The 25,938-nt window shown below is 59.6% G+C and overlaps 1 protein-coding gene across 1 annotated transcript; it reads left to right on the forward strand.

Moving 5' to 3' along the window:
• The first annotated feature begins 320 nt into the window (after positions 1-320).
• Positions 321-24,588, forward strand: IL11RA (interleukin 11 receptor subunit alpha). Its single transcript, XM_074166593.1, has 13 exons — positions 321-531; positions 18,904-19,003; positions 19,727-19,787; positions 19,906-20,072; positions 20,253-20,367; positions 21,211-21,243; positions 21,651-21,814; positions 21,928-22,091; positions 22,202-22,343; positions 22,807-22,902; positions 23,107-23,206; positions 23,885-23,967; positions 24,073-24,588. Exons 2-13 carry the CDS (start codon positions 18,904-18,906, stop codon positions 24,087-24,089), a joined length of 1,242 nt encoding a protein of 413 aa, XP_074022694.1. The 5' UTR covers positions 321-531; the 3' UTR covers positions 24,090-24,588.
• The last annotated feature ends 1,350 nt before the right edge of the window (positions 24,589-25,938 follow it).

Consider the following 25,938-nt stretch of genomic DNA (forward strand, 5'->3'; position numbering starts at 1 on the left):
ACCATTACCCCTCTTCCTATTGCTACACTCCCTGATAAAGAGACCTTCCCCACCTCTCCTTAGACTCCTATGCGGGAGGTGATGCCCCGTGAGGACACCGGGGACAGCTGTCACCCCCGGGGTGTGGTGTGGGGGGTGTCCATACGCCCCCGGGGGGTCACCGTGCACCGGGGAGACCCCCGGGGAGAAAAGGGATGGCAAGACCCGGGGTGGGGAGGGGGTGGGTGGGACACGGACCGGGGCACACTCTGCACCTAGGAGGGGATGTCGCAGCCCGGGGATCCGTAGCGGGTTCCCGAGGGGGGAGCGGCTGGCAGACAGGAAGCGTCCCGGGGCGGCGGCGGTAAGATTGGCAGCACCCTGCTCCAATGGAGCCCCGACGGCTCCGCACCGCCCGCCCTTACCGGCCCCAGCCAGCCCGGAGCGGGCGCCCCGCCGCCGGCCCCGCTCCCCATCCCGGCTCCGCTCCCCCGGCTCCGGCCCCGCTCCGCCGAGCGACATGGACACATAGCCCTGTCGCCACGCAGGAAGGTAGGAAATCCCTCTGTGTGTGTGTGTGTCCCATGTTCCCCCCCCCACACCCCGCTCCGCCATCGTCCCCAGCCCGAGGGGAACGGCTTCGCCGCCGCCCCGACGCCGCGGTGAGGGGCGCAGGGCTGCGGGCTCGCTGTTTTGCTGCTCGTACGGGGAAAGTTGTGTAGTGTCGTGTGTGTGTCTGTACCCTCAGGGACTTGCCCTCCCCAGCTTCCCCCCCGCCCAGCACCCCGTCCCCCGGGAACTCCGAGCATCTCCGGGCAAGGCAGCAGAGGGGGAACAGCACCGGGGGTACCGATGTTGGGTTCCCGGGATGGGATCTGCCTCCCACCCGGAATTTTGAGCCTCCCCCCGGCATCCCCCTGTCTTTGGGGAGAGTTTTCTGGAGACAGGCTTGGAACAACACCAAGCAAAGCGCTTCCCTGGCAGGGCCCCCTCTTTCTCCTGGGGGGTCCAGGGAGGGAAAAGCTGCTCCCAATTATGAGAGGCGCTTTCCCATGCGCAGGCACTGGCAGGGCTCGCTGCCTGCCTTGTCCCTCCCTGCCCTGGGATGCTGTCTCAATCACGACTTCTCCATCCTCTGCCAGCTCCTATGGGTGCCCAGCCCTGGGCTGTGCCTGCTGCCACCCCCTCAGGCTGGCTGTCACCCCCCCAAGTCCCCACCTCCCAGCTCTGGGCTGGTGAAGGGTGTCAAAGGGGCCATGGGACTGAGCTTGGCTCAGACATTGCTGTCAGCAAACCAAGACCCCACTGTGATGGGCCCTGGGGGTGCCTTGGAAATCCTGTTTTCATTTTGCCTGGTCTCCATGGGGAGAAACCCAGAGCTGCAGCAACTCACGGATGTGTTGCTGTGCCCAAACTGGTGTTGGACCGACTGGCATTGGTAGCATAGCCAGTACCAAGTTGCCCAGGGCTGGCTGAACGCCTCGGGTTCTGGGAGGTGACCGCTCCTTGCAGGCTACAGCCACGTCTGGCTGCGTTTGCAGGAGGAGGTGGGGTGTTTGCTCTCTGCCTGTTTATAGGAGGGCAGGTCACAGAGTGGTTACACACAGGGCTGCACAGAGCCCACGGCATCCCAGCCTGGCACGAGGTAGAGGAACTTCACGGGGTGCTGGGAGCTGGCAGAGGACCTTCCTGGGGCAGGGGCAGGGACAGGATGTGGCCACAATGTCCTCCCAGCACTCACACGCCCCCTGCTTCACAAATCTCGCCTCTTTTGGGGAGTGAAAGGGGCCATACCTCCTCTCCAGAGAGCTGTGAAATGACCTTGGCAGCCAAAGTGGGACTGGAGTTGGGGGATGGGGGCTGAGTGGTGACAGTGGGGTTGTGCACTGGGCTGGGCATCACCAGCGGTGGGTGAACAGGGGATGTGGGGTGCAGTAAGGTGGTGGGGAGGGGTTCATTGGGGTTGCAGCTGAAGGCAAAGGCTGCCTGCAGGAAGCCGGGAGAAGAGCAGCTCCAGTTTTGTCCTGCCTCCTGCTTCATGAACTTCACTTTTTTGGGAACCTCATAGGGAGGGGAAAACTTGACTTGATTATATCTGATAAGCCACTTTTTCCCCGTACCAGAGAGCTGTCCCGGCGGCGGGGTTGGACGGGGAGGGGGGAGGAGGATGCTTGGCTGAGTGCGGGCCCTGTTTGTGAAGGATGAATGAATGACTCACGGCGCGCCGAGTCTCCCCGCTGTCTTCATCGTGGCAGCAGCGGCGGTTCCCTTTTGCAGCTGCTGGGTTTATCAGAAGCTGTCATGCTGGGTGGGCTCCCCGGGCAGCCCACGTCTGCATCCCCCAGACTGCAGGTACCCTTCTCCCCCAGCTTGCCTGGAGCATCCTGAGTAGGGAAACCCCCACGGATGGTGACGGTGACGCAGCACCCTCACCTGCCATGAACGAGCAGAGCACTCAGTTCAGATCCTCTCTTTCCGCTCCGCTCCTGTTCAAAGGCAACTCCAGACTCTTCCTGCTCACGCAGGGCTCAACCTCCCTCCAGTTTCCTGCCGAGTGCGTTCCTGGAGAGCTTATTCCCCCGTGGGTTCGTGCCAACATTGTGCTTTTAGTTCAAGACCTCTTCTCTCTCTCCGGTGTTTACCCTGCTGTATTTATAGCTTCCTCATTAGGTTAAACAAGCTGAAGGATTCTTGCCTCCTCTTCTCCCGCGGGTTTGGCTCTGGAGAAAAACCCCTTGCGAGATGCTTCCTGCAGGAGGGGGCAGGTGCTGGCTTGCGGCTCTGCTTTTCTCCCTTCATAAAATTTCAGCATCTCTCCCAACTCATTTCCCCTCTTCGTGTTCAGGCATGGGAGAGGGTGGCTGTGCCCCTCCTGAAGGTGTAGCCAAGGATGGAGTTTGGATGGGACAGGAGCTCTTCCCTACAGGCAATGTGCCAGAGCCTTGCTGGCATTTGGGATACCAATACAAAGCCAGCATCAGGAATTAGCCCTGGGATGTCTAGGGTGACTCGCTGGGATGTTTAGAGAGCTTTTGGTTTTTCTAAGTGTTCCTGTGGTTACAACAGCATCGCATGTGTGAAAATCACCAGATCTCTCCAGCCGGGCTTGTAGTGACCTTGCGACCTGCGTTCCTACCAGCAAATCTCTCTGCACTTACCGGTGATGAGTTTTCTCCTCCCATTTAGGCTGGGAAGGTGGGGAAGGGTGTAGATGCCTTGCAGTTGTGGTTGAGTCGTCTTCTCCAGCAGCCAGATTCCCATGGACCATTTCCATGGAAAAAGGAAAATTCCTCTGGAAATTAGAAGCAGGTTTGCGGTGTCAGGGATCAGTGTGTTAATAGGAATTATCTCTTGAGTCTGGCTGCTTCCCAGGTCTCTGAGTCACTCTGGCACAGGGGTGGGACAGGGGGGGCTTTGGGCTCTTTTGGATGATCACAGCACCCGCAGCCCCTGGAGCGTGTGCCGGGATCTCTGGTACAGGCAGAAGGCTGGGCTGGAAGGTGCAACTCATCCTTCTCTCCAGTGGCATGAGTCTGGGACATGGGAAAAAAAAATGGCAAACATCTCCTCCACCTATGGTGTTTGGGATGGGGGAGGTCCAGGGGAAAGGAAACAAGAAGCCCAAGTGATTGTCAAGACCTGACTCACCTCCATCCTAGCGGGATCATGCACTGTGGTTGCATCTGACCAGCAGAGCCTGGGCTTGCTCCAGCAGGGATCGGTCCTTGCTGCAAAAGCTCACGAGGGATTTTGGAAGAGTCTGGCTTGCCGAGGTGACATCCGCCACTGCCCTGCTTGTACACGTTTCCTGAATATGTTTTTGGAAGCAATGGATGGGCTGAAGGGAGCTCTGATGAGACCTGGTGTTGGATGTGGTGCTCGCTCATGCAGGTGGTGATGGCCTGGGGACCTGACCTGGGGATCACAAGTAGGACCCTGCATCCACCAGGAAAGGGGAGAATGCTGAAAGCATTTTGGAAATCAACCCTGGGCAGCCCAGAGGCCGTTCAGCTTTGGTCCCCTCCTCTGAATACAGAGACAGCCGAAATAGAAACAGCCTAATAAAAATGACTACAGACCCACAGAGATTGCCTTATAGGGAGAGGTGGAAAAGTTTAGGGCTCCTTCATCTAATGAAATCCTGATGGTGGAAAGGAGGTAATTTGGGCATCTTCTGGTTTATCCCACCTCCTAAAGTGAAAACAAGAGACACCAAGCCTTGTTGAAAAGACAATGCTGGAGATGCATGGAGAGGAAGAGGGGATGGGAGAAGCTGCCAGGTTTGGGGGAGCATCATCTCTGTAGGAACTTGGGGAGGGTCTTCTGCAGAAAGGGTCTGCCCCCGAGTCCCGTTGCACCTTGGGGAGCTCTGAACAGGCCTCGGGGCTGCCTCCTGCCATCCTGCTGCCAGCCCTAAGGGGTGTGGATGTCCCCGCAGAAGAGCATGTGGGAAGCAATGGGGTGGGCACAGCGTCCCCGGAGCACGTTCCCGTGGGCTCATGCCCATCCAGCTGTTTCCTTCGCTTTCCTGTGCTTTCACCAGCCCCTTCCTTTGGGACCGAAAACCCCATGTGGCTTCATCCTGGCCAGACCGATAGCCGCAGCTGGAGCCAGGGAATTTGGCGGCCCCTCTTTGATGAAGGTCAGCATGGGCATCAGTGCCTCTTGAATTCAATAGCACCGTGAAAGGCGCGATTCAGCCCTCGCCTTCCTGCAAAAGCAGCTAGGAAAAAACAATGCAGGGTGTCCATCATGGGCCGGCCCAGCGCCGTGCCAGTGTTGTGACAGAGCTCCCAACAGCTGTGCTGCAACAGCCCCGCAAAGGTCCCCGGGGATGGCTCGGCTACGGTGGCCCAGCTTGGCTTTGCGAAAGCCGCAGTCACGCAGGGTGCCTGGGCCAGCCAGCTGGCATCTCCCCAGCCTTTCTTGCAGGGCCAGGGCCAGCCCCTGGGGAGGTCTGCAGGAGCCTTTCCTTTGCTTTCCACGAGTTTTGCCCGAGGCCTCAGGGCTTAGGAGGAGCTGGTGGACCCAACCAGCTATTGCTCCATCCATGTCTTGCAAGGGCCAACACGCAACCCCGGGGGGTTCCTTGGTTCTTCAGCTGCTTTTAATTTTTTTAGCTCCTGCAAGACTCCCAGGGGGCTGTTTTGTAGCCCCCCTGGGGCTGCTCCACCCCATCCTGGCTTTGAGTTTTGCAGCTTTACACCTGGAGCAGGCTGTGCCCAGGGAAGCATCCCTTTTCCCTGGCCTCCCCAATCCCATGCCCAGCTCTGTTTCCCCTTTCCAGCCGGGGCTCTGCCCACAGTCCTTGCACTACAGCACCCAGAAAAACGGCTCAGTGCCGTGGGGTCTTTGACTGCTATGTTCCCCCTTCCCACACTGCCAGGGGTAAGTGGTGCACACAGGGAGCAGGATGCAGCCCCCCCCCCAGTGCCTGTGACTCCAGAGGGGCCGGTCTCTTGGAGCATCCTGTTGACACAGACCTTGGTCTGCTGCACATTCCCATCCCTCTTCCCTGAGAGCCAGGTGGTTTGCCCCGGAGATGCCTTGGAGGACTCTGCTCGGCTGACAAGGTGTTGAGGTTTGGACTCATGGTGGTCCAGGAGGAGGATGCTGAGATGCCCAGGCTCAGATGGAGGGAGCAGCAGCGGTGCTTGTGCTGTGCCTGGGATGGGTGAAGGACATAAGTGAAGCAAGGTTCATGGGGAAGGTCATCTTGGTTGTCACCCCCAGGGTACAGCGGGAAGAGTGAGATGAGTGCTGGGGCTGCGTGTCCTGCTGTGTCCCCAGGCAATGTCCCCATGAGATATGTCCCCAGCAGGGTGATTAATGGTGAGCAGGTCTGGCCATGCATGGAGGATTTTCTTCCTGCAATGCCTGGAAAAGTCCCCGAGAGCTTTTATTCACTTATTTTCCCCATCTACCAAGGATGGAGGGACCTTGCAGCAGCATTTGACCCTCCTGGGGCACACAGGGGACCTCAGCGGTGCTGCCAGCAACGTGGCTGCTGCATCTCCATCAGCAGCGGCATTTCAGGGATGGCAGCAAACGCCTCTCCACCATCCCTCACCGCAACCAGAGGAGGGTGGAGCAGAGCTGGACGCAGCATTTGTGGCCAGTTCTGTGAATTTCCAATTACCAGCTCGCCTTGCCACTGCACGAGAGGTTCCTGCACCTAATTTTTGGTGAAACGATCCATTTTTCTCAGTAATTTAATAGCGTGGGCAGGCTGCTTGCTGATGGAGAGCCAGCAGCCGGCACCGAGGAGCCTGTGTGCTGGGCTGCCGGCCGTAACCACCTTCCCTGGGCGACGCAGGAATGCTGACCTAATAGAAAAGACATTTAAAGAGGAGTTTTGGAGAGTGGCTCAGCTCGGATTGGGCTCACACGCACGGCTGACTGCTGCAGCGCGGTCCCTCCGTGCCCCAGCGGGTCCCAGGGACCAGCGCGGGCAGAGGGAACACAGTGGGAGCTGGGCACCAGGGCACGAGCCCTCCTGGCTGTCAGTCGGCACGGCAAATGCTTTATTTTCTAGAAAAATAGCTGCTTCGGAGAGGCTGTCGCAAGTTGTGAGCCGAGGCTGGGTTCAGCGCCCGGCTGTGGCTCTTCCCAAGGCTGGAAAAGCCACGGCTTTTCACTCTGACATTTTCCAAATGAGATGTTTTGATTTTATTTTTTTTTTTTTTAATTTTATTTTATTCCCCACCCCAAGGTAACGTTTGGGAGCCAAATTTAGCTCGATTTAACTCCAACAATTTTAAAAAAGTAAAACCACTGAAAACTAAACAAGGCCTATCATTTAGAACAAAATGTTTTGGTTTTCATTTTCCTTTTGGCACGAAAAACACAAACTTTTTTTTTTTTTTTTTTCCATTTTCCTCTTGACCCACAAACAAATTGATTATATTTTTTTTTTTATTCCTCCTGGTTATATTCCAAGACTCTGTTGTGTGCCGAGGCCAGGGGACAGACGAGCCCTGATGCTGTTCCCGGTGGGACGGGGGTCCTGGGCGCGGGTGCTTCTCTGTGAAGGCTGGAGGGATTTTGCAAAGGCGAGTGGGAGCCACTCTCCCCGCTGCCAGCACTGACTCAGACGGGAGCTTCTTGTGGAAAAGGGAGGCCCCCAGGCATGGGATTAGGGATTTGGGTCTGTCCCGGCTCTCCTAGGGCAATGTGAGCCCCGGGGCTGAGCCCCGGGCTGGGCATGACTGTGCCATGGGTGCTGTGCCCTGCTGCCGGGTATCCCCTCTGGGAAGGGAGAGCTCTGGCATTGCCTTCTCCCCTTGTTTATTCAGGTTTAAAATTAATCTGACCTTCCCCAGCTCAGGCTTGTGCAAATATGGCGTGTCCCTGAGAGGGGAGCTGCCGCCAGCCCCTGTCTGTCCCTGGCTTGTGCCATGCTGTCCCCACTGGATAAGGTTCCCACCAGGACTGGGATGCCGGGCAATGGTGGGGCGCCTGCTCTCACTGTTGGTGTGCCAGCTCCCTCCCAGCAAAGGCACCTCTGGCCGTAAATCGGGGCACAGTTAATCCTCCAGAGCAAGCTGCCAGGAGGCTGGGTGCCCAGATCCGGCATCTCTGGGCAGGAGCCCACGTGCCGGAGCCAGCCATCATTCCCCCAGCGTAGACCCCCTCCGTTGCCTTCCCTCCCAGCCCTGCCTCCTCCATCCATTGCCAAATCTCAGCTCCCCACTCTGCCCCAGCCTCACCGGGCTGCCGGGAGGGAATGATGGGGAGCAGCGCTTGGGGCCAGCCCTGGTTGCAGAAGCGAGCACCCGAACTCATCCGCACCACCTGATTTTGTTTAATTCCCCTCTCAGTGCCTCGCTGCGTGCCGCAGCCGTGCTTTTTATAGCCCCCAGCTGCAGCCTCGGCGTGCTCCCGGCCAGCTCCCCGCCGTGGCCCCGCTCGCTCGGTGCCAGCAGCCCTGGCCGGGGCGGGGGACGGACGCCGTCCCCCGGGGTCCCCACAGTGGTTCAGGCAAGAGGAGAGGGCGGGCTGCGGAGGAAGGCAGATAATTAAACCCTAACCCAGAGCCACGCTCCCGTGCCGGTGGAGGCGTTTAAAGAGCTGCATTAGTCACCCGTCCGTCGCAGCCGGCGCGTGCCGCCTGCCAGGTTGGAGCCAAGACGTGGTGGCCTGTCCCTCAGCGTCCCCTCCGGTGCTGTCCAGGGGGTTTTCCAGCCTGCCAGAGCCACCAGCACCTTCTGTGAGCCGGTTTGCTCTGCCATGGAGGGGTGTCAGCAGTCCCCCCCCAGGCTCTGGCAGGGTTGCAGTGCTATGAGAGGGGTTAGAGGGAGGTTAGAGGTTCCTGCCCGCTCCCCGGCAGCGTTTTTACGAGTGCCTGGGGCTTGCTGCCACGTTTCCATGTCCCGCAGCCGTTTCCACGGCTGGGATGCTGCTGCTACAGGGTCTGGAGTGAGGAGGAGGAGGAGGAGAAGGGATGTGCGGCTCTGTCGCAGGCTGCGTGCCTGGAGCATCCCTCTGTCAGGATGCGGGGTTTGTAGGATGGGGGCGGCTGGGCAGCGGGCAGGGAGCGAGAATCTTCGCTGGGAAGCAGCCCTGGCTGGGGAGGGGGGGACGGGACAGACACGCCGGGGGGAACACGACCCATGCTTTCTCCAGACGTGATTTCACCACCGTGGGGAGGGAGCACAGCCAAGGGACAGGCGCTGCTCACCCCAGCGGCACCCGGCTCACTTGCCGGGGTGTTAGTCATTTGGGCTGTGGCTGGGGATGGCGTGTGCCAGGGGTCCCCACACGCCAAGGGGACCGGGGACTCGGTGAGCCTACGCTTTTGGGATGCTGCCAGGGAAAAAGGCAGAGGGGTGGAGGGAGGGATGGATGGGGGGGCTTCAGGGCTCACAGCCCACCGTCCACCTCCTCACTGCTCTGGGGAGGGGACAGAGGGCAGCGGTGAAGCCAGATGTGCACTGGCCATCTGCGGCCAAGCAACTGGGGCCAGGTCAGAGCCACCTTTGCTGGGCTGATGCCTGCGGCTTCTCCCCAACCTGCTGGTGTGACTTTTTGGAGCTGGGCATGGCAGCACAGAGGCAGAGGAGATGCTGCAGGGAGGCAAAATCCAGCGTTGGGGATGGATTTGAGGAGTGGGCTTCTGCAGAGGTTTGCGGGTCCCTGGGGATGGGGGAGGACCCTGAGGTGCCAGGGAGACACCTGGAAACTCACCACATCCCCTTGCTCTGCACAAGCGCTGGGGGTTTGGGTGCCAGGGGCTAATTTTAAACCCCAGCCGAAACATTGTCCGGCTTGTTCTGACTCCGTGGGGGAGGCAGGGAGAGGCCAGGCGGTGAAATACCGGTGGTGCTGCCCTGTGGCTGCCACCAAGCAGCTGGGGCCGGGCAGCCTTCCCTGGGGAAGGCAGGGAGCTGCGGGGGCGTGGAGGAAGGGATGTGCAGGGGAGAGTTTTCCAGAAGCGCCAGCTGTAATTTTAACCCAGTGCAGGGGGCTGCAGGGGAAGGGGGTTGGCTTCCCAAATCTGCTCCCCCCCAAGGGTGTTGGGCTTCACCCCCTGAGGGTTGGGGTCTCGCTGGCAGCACCCCAGTCCTTGGGTGAGCCAGGGGTGGCCAGGGGGGCTGCGGGAAGGGGGAGCTGCTCGTGCTGCCGGCCAGGTGCCGAGCATGCCGGGAGAGGGGAAAGCCTCGGAGACTCGTTCCGAAACAAGGCTGCCCTTTTATTCTCCTTTACGACTGCATTTTAATATCCACAAACACCCCTCCCTCCCCAGGATGCTGCCAGCAGAGCCTGTATCGCCTGCGCTTGGCCTGCCGAGAAACCCCGGCCAAACCCTGGGCCCCAGCGCCGGGGAGAGGATTATTTTTCCCCCCTCGTTTTTTTTTAATATGTTTTCTATAGCTGTAATTAGACGGGCTTGAGCCCAGGCCAAGGCAAACACACCTGGGGGAGCCTCGCCTTACAGACCCCATCTGCTGTGTCGGGGGCTCTGCTCCCCACACAGCCGCTGCCTGGCCTCTTTATAGGGGAGGGGGCTGCTGGATGGTCGTGGGGGGGGTAGGACCGCTCCCACGCCAAGCCACCAAGCAGCCTCCGTGGAGGAGGAGAGCCCAGCGAGGCGGCGCGGGGAAATGGTGCAGAAGCAGCGGGGACACCCGGCGGAGTCCCGTCCCACGGCAAGACCCCCATCCAGCGTGGAGCTGAGGTATCTCCCCCCCGACACCACCAGTGCTGCTGTGGTGGCACGGGACTCTGCGCCCACCAGGTCAGGATGCTGCAAGGAGGGGGGATGCAGTGGGTACCACTAAGGTTTTGCCCTCCTGGGGTGACAGCATGGGTGCATCAAGGGGTCGCAGCCCCCAAAATCTCTTTGTACCTGGAGAGGGAGGACATGGGGGCTCCTCAGGGAGGCCAGGTGTGTGTCGGGCTGCGGGACCACCTACCCGGTGACACCCATCCAGGGACTATTCTAGAAAGCGAGCAGGGGACATTAACATGCCAGGCCAGTACAATGGTCTGCATTGACAGCCAAGTCCACACTGGGCTGAGCTTCGTGTGCTTCTTCCCGCGATTGCTGGCTTTCTTGTGGGGCTTTTCGGCTGGGCTTTTATCCCTCTGGTTGTTTCAGAAACCACCCTGCAGCCCCCATTGTCAGTGGTGTGAGCAGTGCCAACATCCCCACACTGGGGTCTGGTGGGTCCCACATCACATCTGTGCCTAAAATGGAGCCAAGGGAGCTCTTGAGGGTCTCTGCTTGCCCATGTTGGAGTCCCACCTCTTCTGGGACTGGGGTGCACAACCTGACTGTGTGATGTGGGCCAGGGAGGAGAAGCACTTTTGGGTGGCACACATTGTCATCTCCTATCCTGGAGGATATTTCCTCCTCCCCCCTCCCAGGGATATGCAGGGGACAGCACTGTGCCCCCTGCTCCATCCCCAGGAATGGATGGAGCACACCATCCCCTCCTGCCCAGTCTGCCCAAGCAGGGAATGGGTATCACTGCTGAAAACTGCCCTCCTGGTGCCCAGGGTGCCACTGACTGCTCAGAGGAGGTGCTCCAGCAGCTGCTTCACCTCCACACCCCTGGATGGTGGAGCAGAGATGCCTCCAAAGGCAAATACCAGCTGCTTTGGGATGCACCCCCCACCCATGCACCCAAGCCTTTTGCATCAGCATCGCCATCTCAGAGCAATAATCACTATGGCAGCAGCTTAAAATATGAAAGCAGGATCTGGCCTCAGCAGGACCTTCTGGCTCCCTTCAGGTGATGGGCTTGGCTGGGGGGGTTGCACAGGCTGGGACGTGCCTCTGTCTCCCTCCGGCACATGCGCCAGGCTGGAGGATTTCCCTATGCATGGGGGTGGATTTTGGGGCACGGCAGCTGCTGGTCCTCGGTGCCTCCGGCCAGAGCCAGGGCTACGCAGAGGGCAGCTCGAGCGTTTCGTGAAGGATTTCAGAGCTGCCTTGGCCTCCAGTCAGAGCAGGCTGCAACGGGAACATTTCGAAATTCTTTTGGACGAGGAAAATTCCACGGGCAGCCCCCCTCCGGAGAAAGTTTGGGATGGCTGAAATGTTTGGAGTGAGAGGTTGCTTGCTTTTGTTTACTCTGAACTATAACACTGGTAGGGATTGGGGTGGGGGCGGGGGGAAGCCAAAAGGAAAAAAAGAGACAATAGGAGCCTGTAAACAAAGTTGGCCCCAAGCGGGGCCGGGGCATCTCTCCAGCATCGTGGAAGGAGATGTGTCAGCACACTCACCGCGTTGCCCTGCTTTCCCCCAACCCCGACTCGGATACGATCGCACTTAATCTTTCCAGAGAACTTGGGTGTTTTTTTACCCCCAGCAGAAAATGAGACAGTGGGTGTTTTTCCAGCCTTCTCAACTCGGGCAGGGCACAGCTTCCGTCCCCTGGCCCAGTGCTACAGCCCCCAGACCCAGCAGGGCGGTGGGCTTCTGCCCCAGCTTTTCCCCACTTCTTGCCATTTCTCCACCTCTCCTTTTGGCACAAGGCAGGGGACACAGGTACTGCTGCAGCGAGGTGTATCCCCAGCCTCTATCCCTGCCACGTGCCTCGCAGCCTGCTGCATCCCCTGGACTGTCTCCCCATAGCAAAGGAGGCAGGGTTTCCTCCAAGCTCGGAGAAGACAAGCCATGGGTATCCCCCCAGTTTCCAAAGCCTGGCACCACCATCCCCACATCACACATTGCCGGGGGTCTACAACTGCCATCACCCCCCCCGCCACGCAAGGATGCTGCCGGTGGGGTGCAGAGGGTTAACGGGCCAACCTTTGGTGGTGGCTTTTTTTGGCTGCCCAGGTGGCTCTTAAGGATACCTAAAACCCCTCTCCGGCCTAAAAGGGATTTTGTTTTGCAAAAGGAGCGACAGCAAATTGGTAGCTGGAGGAACGTTGGTGCTGCAGTACGGTGAGCTGTTTGTTTTGGCTCTGCTGCCCCGCAGCGTTTTGGCTGACCCGGGCGCCTTCGTGCCTCGGGATGGAGCCGAGCCCAATGGCTCCCAGGCACAGGAGCACGGAGAGGGATGGGGGGAGCACCGGGCAGGGGGATGCTGTGGGGCCCCTCTCCTGCCTGGGGTTCATCGGGAGCATCAGGAGGAGCTGGGCGTGTGTGAGGCACTCACTTATATGTATGTGCCCTACATATATGGATGCATGTGCATTTCTGTCAGCTCCAGGGTCAGCTTATGGAGGGCTGAGGGGTATAGATGGATGCTGCTGGGGGGATGACATGCTGGAGTGCAGGCTGGTACCTGGCTGCCCCCATCATTCTGGGAGCTGCAGGTTCACCAAAACCTCTGTTGGTCTGGGTTGAGCCCGGGAGCAGAAAAATGTCCCAAATCCGAAAATGTTCCCGGGACAGGAAAAGCCTTTCCCACCCTGCTCTAATCACAGGGTGGCCCAGCTGCCTGCCAGCGTGTCCCACCCGTGTCCTCAGATCCAGCACCATGCCTGTCCCTGTCCCACGGCCCTGTGCAGAGGACAGTGGACAGAGGACAGCCCCCTCACAACCCCATCCCTCCATCCTAAAAATAATATCCCAGCTATAAAGAAACCCACCGGTGCTGTAGCACCGGTGGGTTTCTTTACAGACAGGGGGTTATTTTTAGGAATTTCTCCAGCACGTGACTTAGCGGGGGAGAGCATGGGGATGGGGAAGGAGAGGGGGGGACCCCTTCTCTCCCCTCTCCAAATGCAACACTGCCAGCTGGCATGACGCTGGGACTGCTGGCTGCTAACAGAGCCCTCGCTGTTTTGGCCCTTGCCGAAGCCTCCGGTTACAGCTGGGAGCCAGAGACTTCTCCTTCCCGCAGGATGGAGCAGGGGAGGGTGGAAATCGGGGCACTGGGGTGGGAGTTTCCCAGCTGGGGTAAGAGAAGAGCCTGACCTCCACGAAGCCGCCAGCATGCTGAGGTGTGTGGTGACCCCCCAGCCTCCCAGCACTGGGTCCTGCTAGCAGCTGCCAGCCCCACGGAGGAGAGAGGTGACCCTCAGGTTATGGGGAGGATTTGGGCTGGACTTTGGACAGCGGTGGGGCTGTGGTCAGCTGGGCATCATCAGTGGGTGTCATGGGGGTTGGATGGATAGCATGGTACCCAGCTATGAACGGGTTCCCAGGGCAGCACGCGGGTTAACCCTGTGTTTGGGCTGAGCTGGGTTTAACCCCGCTTCAGGGCTGCGTTGGGTTTATCCCCACATTTGGACTGTGTAGCCCCATGTTTGGGCTGTGCTGGGTCTAACACCGCATTTCGGCTGAGCTGGGTTTAACCCCGCTCCTGGGCTGAGCTGGATTTAACCGCACATTTGGACTCCACTGGATTTAACCCCACGTTTGGACTGCGCTGTATTAAATCCCACCCCTGGGCTAAATAGGGTTTAATACCACCCTTGGTCAGAGCAGGATTTAATCCTGCTCCTGTGCTGTGTGGGGTAAAATCCCATGTTTGGGCTGCCCTGGGTTAAGCCCCACGCTGGGACCGTACTGGGTTTAGCCCCACGTTCAGGCTATGAACGGGGCTTATTGGATTGCACTGGCCTCGCAGGGAAAAGCTGCAACTGGTTTTACTGGTTTAACTGGAGTAATTCCAGTGTGCTGGGGTTATACTGGGTGCAGTTGTGCATGTGTCCGTGCTAGCTAAGCTCAGCTTGGTGTGATGCCCCCCCCCCAGCAGGCATGGGGGCCTGTGGGGTCTCAGCACCCCACTAAAGCAGTGCAGAGGAAAGCAGCCCTTTTTGAGGTCCCCAGGGCACCCGAGGGGCTGGGGACAGCAAGCAGACCTTTCCCCTTGGCCTTGGGGACCACCACCACGGCAGTGCCCAGGGTGGGTGAGGAGTTGCCCCCAGGTGTCGCCAGTGATGCTGGGGGCTGTGCATGGTCCCGGTGGTCCTGGAGGTGGTGGGGGACAGGATTCTTTCCCTGCCAGCACCCATTATTGGGCTTTCTCCAGTCACCCAGTGGCTGGGAGGGTGCCAGTGGTATTTAGGGGACAGGCGTGACTGGTTACAGGGGACCATCCCAGCAGCAGGGTCGAGGCTCCCCCCCCACCCCAAAGGTGCATGTTGATGCAGTGATGGTGGAGGTCACCGTTGCTGCCGGGGTAGGATGCTGCTGGGTTTCTGGGCAGATCAGCAGGCATGTGGATGGGCTCAGACCATGCCGCAGCTGCTTGGAGCAGGGCACGGCACTTCTGCAGGGCTGCCGGGAGGAGGGGGGGTCAGCAGGGGGCTGCCCTCCCAGCCCCACAGGACAGCAAGAAGAGGGAAATTCCTGCTGCTTTGAAACATCGCCACCCTTGGCCACGGGCTGGGTTTCCCACGGTGGGCATTGGCAGAGAGGAGGGTCTGGGTGTGGGGCCAGGGATGCTCCCCAAGCTGAGGGGCAGGAGCGCAGCGTGATACCACCTCCAGGGTGTTAGAGCCGGCCAGCATCGGGCATCACCCATTGCAGAGCAACTTTTTGCAGGTGGGTGTCTCTGGCAGGGCCGAGTGTATGTGGGCAGAGCTGCCAAGTGCCCTTGGGTAATTTGCCACATCTCCGTTGCAGTGATGCTGCCCTGAACCACCCCAGGGAGATGTTAGGAGGCACCCCAGCTTTCTGTGCTCAGTGGGGAGCATCCCATGTCTCCCCGCTGCCATCTTCAGCCCTGTGGCACGGCATTGTCTGCTTGTGTCCCCACCACCACCCCCCTGGATCTGCGTGTGGCTCATTCTCTTTGAAGAGCAACTTCAAATGAAGTAAAGCAAAAAAAAAAAAAAAGAAAAAAAAAAAAAAAAAAAAACCCCAACCCGCTGTCTTTCAAAGCGACGAACACAATGGAAAGTTGTCCTCCCCTAGGAATCTGCGTCGGGCTTTGCCAGGCCACGACGGGGCATGGCACAGAGCGGCTATGCTGGGGGACTGTCGCACCCTGTGTGGGCATCAGTGCCGGTGCACATGACTCTGAGTTTGGGGGATGTTATTGGCTCGCGGCATTTTGCTTTGGATGCAGGATGGGGCTCAAGGCAGGATTTCTCCCCGCAGCTCCCCAGAAATTTTTGGATGAGCTCAAATGATACCCAGTGGGTCGGTGCAGGATGGAGAGGGGCACCTTGCGTTTCTGGCTCATATCCACGGGTGTCATGCACAGTCCGGTCACCCTGTCTGTGCCGGTGACGAGAGCATCCTGTGCTGAGGGAGCAGAGCCTGGCACCGCTGCCCTCCCTGCCGGGGCCAAGCCACGGCCCCAGGCTGGGCTGGGTCCCTCTGCCCCGGCCGTGGCCACAGGAGGTCACCCAGCCCTGGGCGGGTGGCAGACGCCTCTCGGGCCGGGATTAACATGCCGGGAGGAAGAAAAGCTCTGATTGTTCCCTCTGTCCCGGCTCGGGTCCAGGACCACTGTCCCGGGACTCTCTGTCCCCGGGATGTGTCACCGCCGGTGCCAGCATAGAGGGATGCTTTCTCCACATGTGTGCCCATCCATGGGGGCACTGAGGAAGGTGGCCTGGCAGCACACGTGTGTGTGCATTCATTTGCATGCCTCTTTTCCCCTCGGCGAGGGAATTTGGTTGCCAAAAGTAAGGGGATCCTTTCTGGGCAGGCTGTTTTGCAGCTCTGCCTGGCTCGGAGCTCCTGGCTCACTGCCACCCCACTGCACCCAGGGCGGGTGAGGGCTCCGGGTCTTCCCCTGCTCTGCGGCTCCTTCCCCTTTTGTTTGTGGCCTTCGGGCAGGCAAGGAAGGGCTTGCCCTGCTTCTTCTCTCTGCGGTGATGCTCGGTTGTGGCTAGGTTTTGGCAATGCTCAGGAGGGTCATTTACTAAGGCATTGTGTGTTGCCTGGGGGGAGCTCGGTGCTGCCTTCTCCCATGCTGTGCTGGCAGGGTTGGGCAGCTGCCCAAAAGAGCTCGTCTGAGGATGGGGAGCTCATGGGGTGATGGGGTGAACATGGGGAGTGCTGGTGAGGCCCTGGAACAAAGGATGCAGGGTGATCCTTAGGGTGAGCGGTGGGGGACCACTAGGGGGGTCACCATGGAGGTAAGGTGTTGAGATGCAGCTGGGGACAGGGTCTGCAGAGATGGCCTCTGCCACCATGTACGGGTCTGGGGTGCCTCTGGCTCTGTTGGCAATGCCACCCACAGCCAGGCTGGCCAGTCAGGTCTGGCGTGGTTCCCTGGGGATGTTAGCATGCTGTGCCCCCACCTCTTCCCTTGTACATGCAGGGAAAGATGCCTTTCAGCATTGGGGCTGTAGGGTCATTTTTCCAGGCAGGTCTTGAAGCAGTCAGTGGCCCTGAGACCTGGCAAACTCATGTCAGCAGTGAGCCAGTACCCAGAGCATATCCCCCTACCACAGAGGGGCATGGTGGGCGATGGGTGCAGCCACTCTGCCTTCACCCTCCGCAGAGTTTGCAAAAAAACCCAGGGTGGTCAGGAGAAGAAATGATTTTATTTTAAAACTATTTCTCTCTCCACACTAACACACACTCTCCCTTCTCTCTGTGCCCCCCCCCCCCCCAACCCTAGCACCACCCCTTAACTCTGGCCCACGTGGTGTTTGGAGCTATTTTTGATTGCTGCTTTTAAGTGTATTTTAAGTCTGTCTTTTTTTTTTTTTTTTTTTTTTTTCCATCACCAAAATATTTCACTTTCAAGCCAAATGTTCCCAGTTAGTTACCAGCATAGTTTTGGCAGAGACCTTTTAACTGATCTTGGGAATGTTTCTACGGGTGGTTTGGTAGGAAAAGCTTATGACAGTCTCATGAAATTATTTACATTCAGGGCTTGCATTTGAGGCTGCCTGGCGTGTTCAGGACAGGGCTGATGTGGGGTACCACACGCCTTTCCCATGCACTTGCTGGGTTGCAGCACATCACCTTGTAGCTCTTGTTTCCTTCGCCACACGGTTTGGTCAGTGGCCATGGGCACCTGCCCGCAGGAGAAGAACTGGCAGCTGCTCCAGGGTACCTTTCCAGGGCTGGAGCATCCCTCCCCTGAGCATCCTCCTTCGACTCTCGAACCCAGGAGACTCAGGGGGATGTGGATTTTTGCCCATAAGCTGCAGCCTGGGCTTGGGGCTGGCAGGGAGCTCACTACCTCCCGTGCCCTCAGCCCCTGCGTGCCTGCAGCTGGGAACAGAGCCCAACAACATGGGTGTGAATAAACAGGCCTGCCCATTTGTGAGGGGTGGGCATGGGGGGATCTTCCAAGGAGAAATGATTCAGCCGTCTGCGCCTGCTGGGGGCAGGCAGGGCTGGCTGATAAGGACAGTGTGAGACTGCTGATACGTATGGCATAATGCTGGCCAGGAGGGATGCCCTGGGGTGATGCTGGATGGCACAGACAGGGTGATGCTGGCTGGGATGGACAGGGTGGCGCTGGCTGGGATGGACAGGGTGACACTGGCCGATATGTGCAGGATGATGCAGGCTGGAATGGATGCTTTAGGGTGATGCTGGATGGCACAGACAGGGTGATGCTGGCTGGGATAGACAGAGTGACACTGGCTGATACATTCAGAACAATGTGGACTGGGGTGGACGCCTCAGGGCAATGCTGGCTGGGATGGATAGGGTGATGCTGGCTGGGATGGATAGGGTGATGCTGGCTGGTACAGACAGGGTGATGTTGGCTGAGATGGACAGGGCAATGCTGGCTGGCACAGACAGGGTGGTGCTGGCTGAGATGTACAGGGAGATGCTAACTGGCACAGACAGGGGTGAAGAGACCTGGGTCTATGGCTGGAGTTGCCCCATGGAGAGCTGGGTGCACATCCCTTCCTCAGCATTCCCCTCACTGGTGGTCTCTGAGTGGGAAGAAGGGATTTCAGTGTCATTCTCCTTGGCCCCAGAGACCCCAAACGGCCCAGAAATGCACAGACCAGCCTGCAGTGGGTGCAGAGTTGGGCATCCAACTCTGGGTGAGATGTGGGACCCCCAGCCAGCCCCACTCTTGGTGCAGTCTGAGCTCTCACAGACCTGCTGCCCTCTCTGTGTGAGCCTGTTCAGATATAATTGCGGTCTCTTGCCACATAAAAGCAGGCCAGGATTTCTCCTCAGTCCCTTCCTGCTCCAGCTGCACCAGTGCAGGTCTCTGGACCACCCCAGGGCTGGGAACCAGCCAGGGCTCCCGGCAGAGGACTTAATGGCAAAGAGCCCTTCATCCGACCAACCCACGCAGCCCCATGCTTCTGGTCACTGTTTGTCCTTTATGTCTCCTTTCCAAGGGAGCATGGGGACTCCCTCAGCAGCTGGGGACTGGCTGTGACAGTGGCACAGACCCTGCCAGCTGTCCCCACTGGGGTCCCAAGCCGTACAGCCCCCATGCTGTTCCTGGCAAGATGGGGCGAGACGAGACGGAGATGCAGGGTGTGTGGTCTTGTGGGGATGCTCTGGGCTGTGGGTCACACCGGCTGCCCCATTGCAGGGGATTAACACCCTCTCCCTCCCTGCTCTCCCTTCTCCAGATGCGCAGTCCCATCCCAGGTCTGGGCAGGGTGATGGTGTTCCTCGCAGCAGCCCTGGCGTCAGCCTCCCTGGCCATCCCCAAGGGCTGGGGAGATGAAGGTGAGCCCCCCTGCCGCTCCCCACCGAGTCCCTTGCACAGCCCCCGCATCCCAGGCACGGGGACCCTGTGGGCACCACTGCACTCCCCCCCAGGCAGGCACAGACCTACCAGAATCAGGGCGTACACAAAACGCAGCCCCACAGGGATGGGTGTTGGTGTTCTGATTTTTCGGCAGCTTAACACGTTAATGATATAACTGCCACTATTTTTCCATAAATAATGTTGTTGTCCCTGCCAGTGTATGTTGCTGTGTGATCAGAGATGCAAGGGGAAGGGATTCATGTGATTGTCCATGAATCACATTAAGACTGGCTTTCCATGGTCTGTTTAAATCTGGGCCATGTTACAGAAGGCTGAGCACCATTAACATAATACATATTCTGTAACTGTAATAGGCAACTCAGACTCTTTTCCATAAGTCTATATGTTAAAATCATGCAATATTTTCTTACCTTTTTAATGTAACATGAAACAGACCAGTTGGAGAAAAAAAAAATACTGAGTCTTTTGGAAGCAGCCCACCCCTGCAGCTGCCCAGCCCCAACTGGAACCACTCCTTCCCAGTCTGTTGTGGTGGTACCTGCATGAAGCAAGACCCCACAGCCACCGCCCAGCTCCCCGGTGAGGGGGTACAGCCCCAGGCTGCCCACCTTGACCCCCAGCCCTGGCCTGGGGTGGTGTGGGATGCTAACACCCGTCTGGGGATGTGTGTCTCCCTCCAGGTATGGAGTACGGACAGGTGGGGACAGACGTGACCCTGTCATGCTCCGGTGCTCGCCCTGGGTAAGTTTTTTCTGTGCACACCGGGGGATTTGTCTGAGGGGATGATTTGCAGGGTAGACCTGGGGTGACACCGCAGTCCCTGTCCCCTAACGCAGCCTGCCGGGTCTCTCCTCCCCAGCTCCATGGTGCAATGGAAGCGGGTGGGTGCTGCGGAGCTGCCAGAGGGCTCGGCCATCCGTCAGGGAGCTCTGGTGCTGCCACATGCCAGCTTGGCCGCCACGGGGACCTACAGCTGCCACGGCGAGGACGGTGGCCTCCTGCACACCATGTCCCTACGGATGGGATGTGAGTAGTGTGTCCATGGGCTGGGGTACGAGTGTGTGCAGCACCACTGGGATGGACCAGCAGTGCCCTGGCACTGAGTTGCCAAGAGGAGACTTTGCGGTCATGCAGGGGTCCCTGCCTGCCAGCTGGGCTGCGGGATGGGGGACCCCTCACTGACTGTCACTTGCCCTCGGACCCCAGACCTGCCAGGGGTCCCCTTTGTGTCCTGCAGAGCATCTGACTACGAGAACTTCTCCTGCTCTTGGACCTCCAGCGTGGAGACCTTCCTCCCCACTAGATACATCACCACCTACAGGTGATGTACCCCTACAGGGCACGGGCTGGGGAGTTTACAGGGTGAACCCTGGGTCCTGGCTAAGGAAAACTACCAAATCCTGCTGGCCATCTCACCAATGGCCTGGGTTCACCTACTACCCCAAGGACCAGGCTGCACCCCAAATCAGGTCATGTTTTGGGGTGAGCAGTGCACCAAGCATTAGCTTGCTCAGAGGGTGGCCCCCAGCAGCGTTGGGGGACCAGCACAGGCAGACTCCCTCCCTGGCAACGGCTCTGCCAGCACCAGAGGGGCTATAAAAGAGAAGCAGGTCATCTGCAAGCCGCTGAGCGCTTTGGCGTGCTTCAGGATGAAAGGAGCCCCGGCAGCATCGCTGCTTTTAATTATCACGGCAGGCCAAATTAGCAGGCTGCTTTGAAGTCAGCTGGAGCTCATAAAGCACAGCCCTGCTGAAAGCTGCAGGAGCAGGGGGCTTGGTGGGGAGGGGGCTGGGGGAAGCAGGGAGCTTTGTGGGCTGTAGGGTAAGCATGAAGCCTGCTGCTGGGGAGCTTTTATCCATGTCCCTGCACCTTTGCTGCTGCTGCACAGTGTACAAGGGGGTCTTCTGGTGGAGACCCACCTGGGGAGCCCCCTGTCTTGTTCCCCTGAGACCCCCATCTTCTGCTGCCATGCTGCTCACCAGTGGGGCTGAGAATGGCATTAGGTCCATCCTCTGTGCCATGTCACCCCTCTGCATCAATGTGGGAGTGGGGGGATGCTCTGAAGTGCAGAGACCCCTGTCCCTCCTCTGGGTCATGGTGAGGTTGGCTTCATGCTGTGCCCCTTCATTCTTACCTCCTGCTTTTCTGTCTCTCTCCATGGCAGGAAGAAATCACTGACGGGTGAAGAGAAGCGGAGGTAGGACTGGCTCCCACCCCGGTCCTGCTCCCTGGGCTCTGGCCACCATCCCAAATGCTCTGCCACTGTCCTCAGCGCGGTGCCCAAAGTGAAGGCTGGGTGTTGCCATAGGGGAACCAGCTCCCTAAGCCTGGGGCCCTGGGAGAAGGGATTGCCCCAGGAGAGGGACCTTCCCAGGAGGAATGTGAGGATGGGATGTGGGTCACTTCAGGCATTCTCAGAGGGACATGCTGGGCTCTGGAGGGGTGAGGGCAGCTGCCAGACCCTGTCTGAGTGATAATAGGTGCTGCCCCCTCCACCAGACTTTTGGCACAGGGGTCTCCCCGCATGCCAGCACCTCAGTAGCACCGGGAAACTGTGCATGGTGGGTTGGGGGATATGTCACCACCCTGCCTCCTTGTCTGCAGGAACAAGAACGGGCACGTGGGGCTGTGCCTGCAGGATCCATCCCACCCCGGCACCTGCACCGTCCACGGGTCAGAGTTCTGGAGCTCCTACCGCCTGAACATCACCGAGGTAAACCCCCTGGGCTCCAGCTTCCGCCTCCTCGACGTCACCATGCAGGCCATCAGTGAGTCCCCATCTGTCCGTCTGTCCATCCATCCCCTGGGCATCCGGCCCTGGGTGGCAGTGGGGAGCCCAATACCCTGGTGTGACAAGGGCTCCCTGTCCTCTCCCACACAGTTAAGCCAGACCCTCCAGAGGGCTTGGTGGTGGAGCCCGTCCCCTTGGCCCCACGGCGGCTCCATGTGAGCTGGAAGTACCCGTCCTCCTGGCCCAAGGAACCCCACTTCCAGCTCAGGTTTCGGCTTCAGTATCGGCCCATCATCCACCGCTCCTGGTCCGTGGTAAGTGGTGGGCAAGCGAAGGCAAAGCCCAGAGTGGGGTGGGCACAGGGCCAGGGAGGGCAGTGAGGGGTGCCCCTGCCTGCCCCACAGCTCCCCTCTGCCCGGTGCAGGTGGAGACGGTGAACCTGTCCGAGGTAATCACAGATGCCTTTGCCGGGCTGGAGCATGTGGTCCAAGTCAGCGCCAAGGATTTCCTGGATGCAGGGAACTGGAGCGAGTGGAGTGCCGAGGCCCGGGCGACACCAGTCAGAGGTGGGATGGGGACAGGCTGCAGCCCCCAGCAGCCCTACTGGGTTGCACCATCCCTCCCCAAAGCCCCTGCAGCACCCTGGGCTGCCCCTCTGCAGCCCTTTCCCCACAGTGCCCGTTCCCCTAAATGTCAACCAGAGTCAGTCCCAGCTCTTGGGATCCCTTAAAGCTGACCCGAAAAGCTGGTCCTGTGCACCATCCAAAAACTGGCCCCACGGTGGGAGGCAGAGCTGCAAGGGGGCAGGGCATCTCCCAGCCCTACGGCAGGCTGCAGCCCTGCTGCTGCCTTTTGGGCATTGCCCCCCATAGCCTTGGGGCAGAGCGGGGCTCTCAGAGCACCACTGGCACCCCAGAGTCATCCACGGGCTCATGGGACACTTTGAGCAGAAGAGGTTCCTCTCTGTGGGTCCTTGAGGTGCTGCCCATGCTTTTGGGTGACTGTTTCCTATCCGCACTGTCCTTCCAGACCTGGCCACCACAACGAGTGAAGAAACCACTACCGATGCCAGCCTGGAGAGCCTGGCTGAGGAGCCCTCCCAGGCTTCCAACCCTGAGCCCATCAGTGAGTAGAGCTGGGGGTGACGGACAGGAGTGGGGACTGCCTGCAGGCAGCTGCCAGCCTGGGCACATGTGTGGCCGAGAGTAATGGGAATGGGTATCTTCCTCCATGCCCCTGTGTGGCTGGGGAATCCAGGAGCTTGCAATAGGGTCCCCCGGGTGCCAGAGCCTGTGGCATCCCTCGGCCATGACAGTCTCTCTGTCCCAGACCGCAGTGACCCCCTGGAGAAGATGGCTGTCCTGGTGTCCCTCGGGATCTTTGCCTTCTTCGTCCTGGCTGCTGTTCTCATTATCACCATCCTCATCTGGTAGGTTGGGTTTTGAGAGGGAGGGGTCTATGTGATTGCTGTCCCCATCCTACTCTGGCCCCCGAACCCTCAGCATGGAGTGCCCTGTCCCCGCAGCCCTGCCCTGGGGTCCCTGCCCAAACAGACTTGATGCTGGACCCATAAGGTGGTTTATGCTGCCCTTTCCCCCCTGCCACATCAGTGCCTTTTCCCAGCACATCCCACCAGCTGAGATACTGCCCAGCCTGCCTGGGGTCTTCCTGATGAGCCCACATCCTTGGGACCTTTCTCTGTATCCCCCAAAGATGCTGCTGCTACTAACATCCCCCCAGAGGCTCCTGCCTTGCTGGGGTCTCTTATGCTCCAGAGTCAGTGTGGACACCCCTCCATATGCCTTTGGCCCCTGGGCGTCCTGCCGCTGGCACTGCCTGCTGGTCCTGTCCCCAGGCCCCCTCTCATCCTGCCAGGGCTGGGCTCTCCCTGCCATGCTGTGGCTCTGCTGTCGGTCCCTGTCCCCATCCCAGCCCTGTTCTATCTCAGCCGGTTCCTGCTGTATCCCTGGAGCTGACCCGCTGGAGTGGCTGGGCTCAGCCAGCCACAGCTGGATGAGGATGCAGAGTGGGATCACCTGGGATGAGGGCAGTCCTGCTGCCCAGGGGGGCTGCTGGGGGTCCTCAGCCACTGCTGCTCTGTTGCCAGGCTCCGGGTGAGGAAACACGGCAAGGAGAAGACCAAACCCCACAACTTCTTGGTTGCTGCCACCCACTTGAAGGCACTGCCAAGTGAGTCAGGGTACAGGGGGGCTATTGGGGGGAATGGAGGGGAGGGACTGAGGTGGCAGGGGGCAGGTCAGTGCCCCCCCCTGACCCCCATCACTCTTTTGGCAGAGGCCCAGATCCTGTAGTGGCCGATCCCAGCTCCCTGCACCTGCTTGTCCACGCGTGGGACTTGATGTCACTGTTTGAGACCCAAGGACCCCACACCTCCCACGTCACCCCACAGCCGTGGACATTGCCGGAGCTCCCAGCACTCTGGGGGTGCAGGATGGACCCTAAGAAGAGAGACTCTGCTCCCAGGAGCTTTGGGATGCCCGTGCCTGCCAGGAGCCAACTGGAGGCACCTCCGACTCGGCGACGGGCCAGCCCCACCGCCGAGAGCTGCTGAACACATTTGGGGATAAGACACTGAGCCAGCCCCACTTCACTGCCTAGTGTTGAGGGGGACCATGGGTGCAGGCTCCCAGGGGTGCCGGGCATCAATGAGCAGAGGATGCTGAGCCCTGCCCGTCACCCCTCACCAGCAGGCAGAAGGGACACCCCCCGTCCCTCTGCCCCTCTCCACCGTGCTGTGGCTGGATGGAGCAGTGATGCCAATAAAGGGGGTAGCGTTGGCACTGCCCAGGCAAAACACCCCCCTTGCAGATGGTGCTGGGCCAGGGAAGAGGTGAGTGGCACTGGGTGAGGTGCCAGCTTGGAGATGGTCCTCTCAGGAGGTGGACGGGCAGCAGGGCTAGACCCCAAACAGGTCAGCCCCCTCCCCAGGCACCTGGAGGGGCTGAGAGAGACCCTCACCTGGGCCAGCCCTTGCTGAGTGCCAGAAGAGGATGCAGGCAGCTGCCTGGGACATCTCCTCTGCCCTCACCAGCCCAGCAGCAGGAACAGGACCCTCTGCACAGCCCCCCTCGCTCAGCATGTGGCCCCCCTCCCCGCGCCTCAACCTGGCCCCTCTAATGGCTTCCATCTGTTGGCACCTCCCGACCCTGGTGTTCAGCGCCAGAGCCCGATGAGATCCAGATGGGGCTGGGTGGAAAGTCAGGCAGCAGTGGCGCAGGGAGCAGAGCCAGCACGGGGTAGGCCCCTGCACCCACCCCCACTGGGGAGATGTGTCACTCCTGGCTGGGCACCAGGGCTGCCCTTGAACCCGGGATGCAGAGGGAGGCTGGAGGATGCGGACATCCTGAAAGGGTCCTTGTGGGGACTGGGTTGGAGAGGACCAGAGCATGGGTGTGCCTTTTCCAGTGGCTTGTGTGCCCATGGAGCCCTGTGCCCTTGCTGGGTGCCCCTGCAAGCCCACCCTGGGGGCTTGCCCATGCCAGTGCTTGGCTTTGTGGGGTGTCCCAGCCCCTCACTGCCCCTGGTGAGCACACTCACCCTGGATGGGGGACATGGGGCTCAGCCCTCCATCTGCAGTGTGCTACTGGGTTTGCACCCTCCTTGGGCAGGAGCAGGGCTCTCCAATGGAACAAGTAAAGCAGCTCACCAAGCTGGGGAGGTGTAAGGGGCCAGATCCTGCCTGGGCTTCTGGACCAAACAGCCACATCCCCTCTCCCAGGTCCATCCCAGAACTTGCCAGCTACAGCTGTGCCACACTGCCATCGCCTGCTGGACTCTAGTCCCTAGCATCTGACCCAGCCAGCACCCTTTCTGATGTGTCACGGTCACCCTTGTCTCCCCTCGGTCCCCAGGATGGCACGGGTAGTGCTTTCCGCTTGGAAACCCACTCTTACCACCACCAGATCCCACTCCCCTGCCAACATGGAGGGGATCAGGGCTGTGGTTGTCCATAGAATGCTGTTGAACACGGGTGATGGCCACCCCATAGCTGTAGCTCTGGCATTTGCAAACTGAGCTCAGTGGTTTCCCGGCACCTGGTGCTGGTTAGAGGCTGACGCCGGCTCGAGACACAGGAGCACAAAGGCCAAAAAATGGGAGAGAGTGTGAGACAGCAGCTCTGGCCCCCATATCCTGCCTGCT

Source organism: Numenius arquata, chromosome Z (assembly GCF_964106895.1).
Source record: "Numenius arquata chromosome Z, bNumArq3.hap1.1, whole genome shotgun sequence".
Classification (NCBI taxonomy): domain Eukaryota; kingdom Metazoa; phylum Chordata; class Aves; order Charadriiformes; family Scolopacidae; genus Numenius; species Numenius arquata.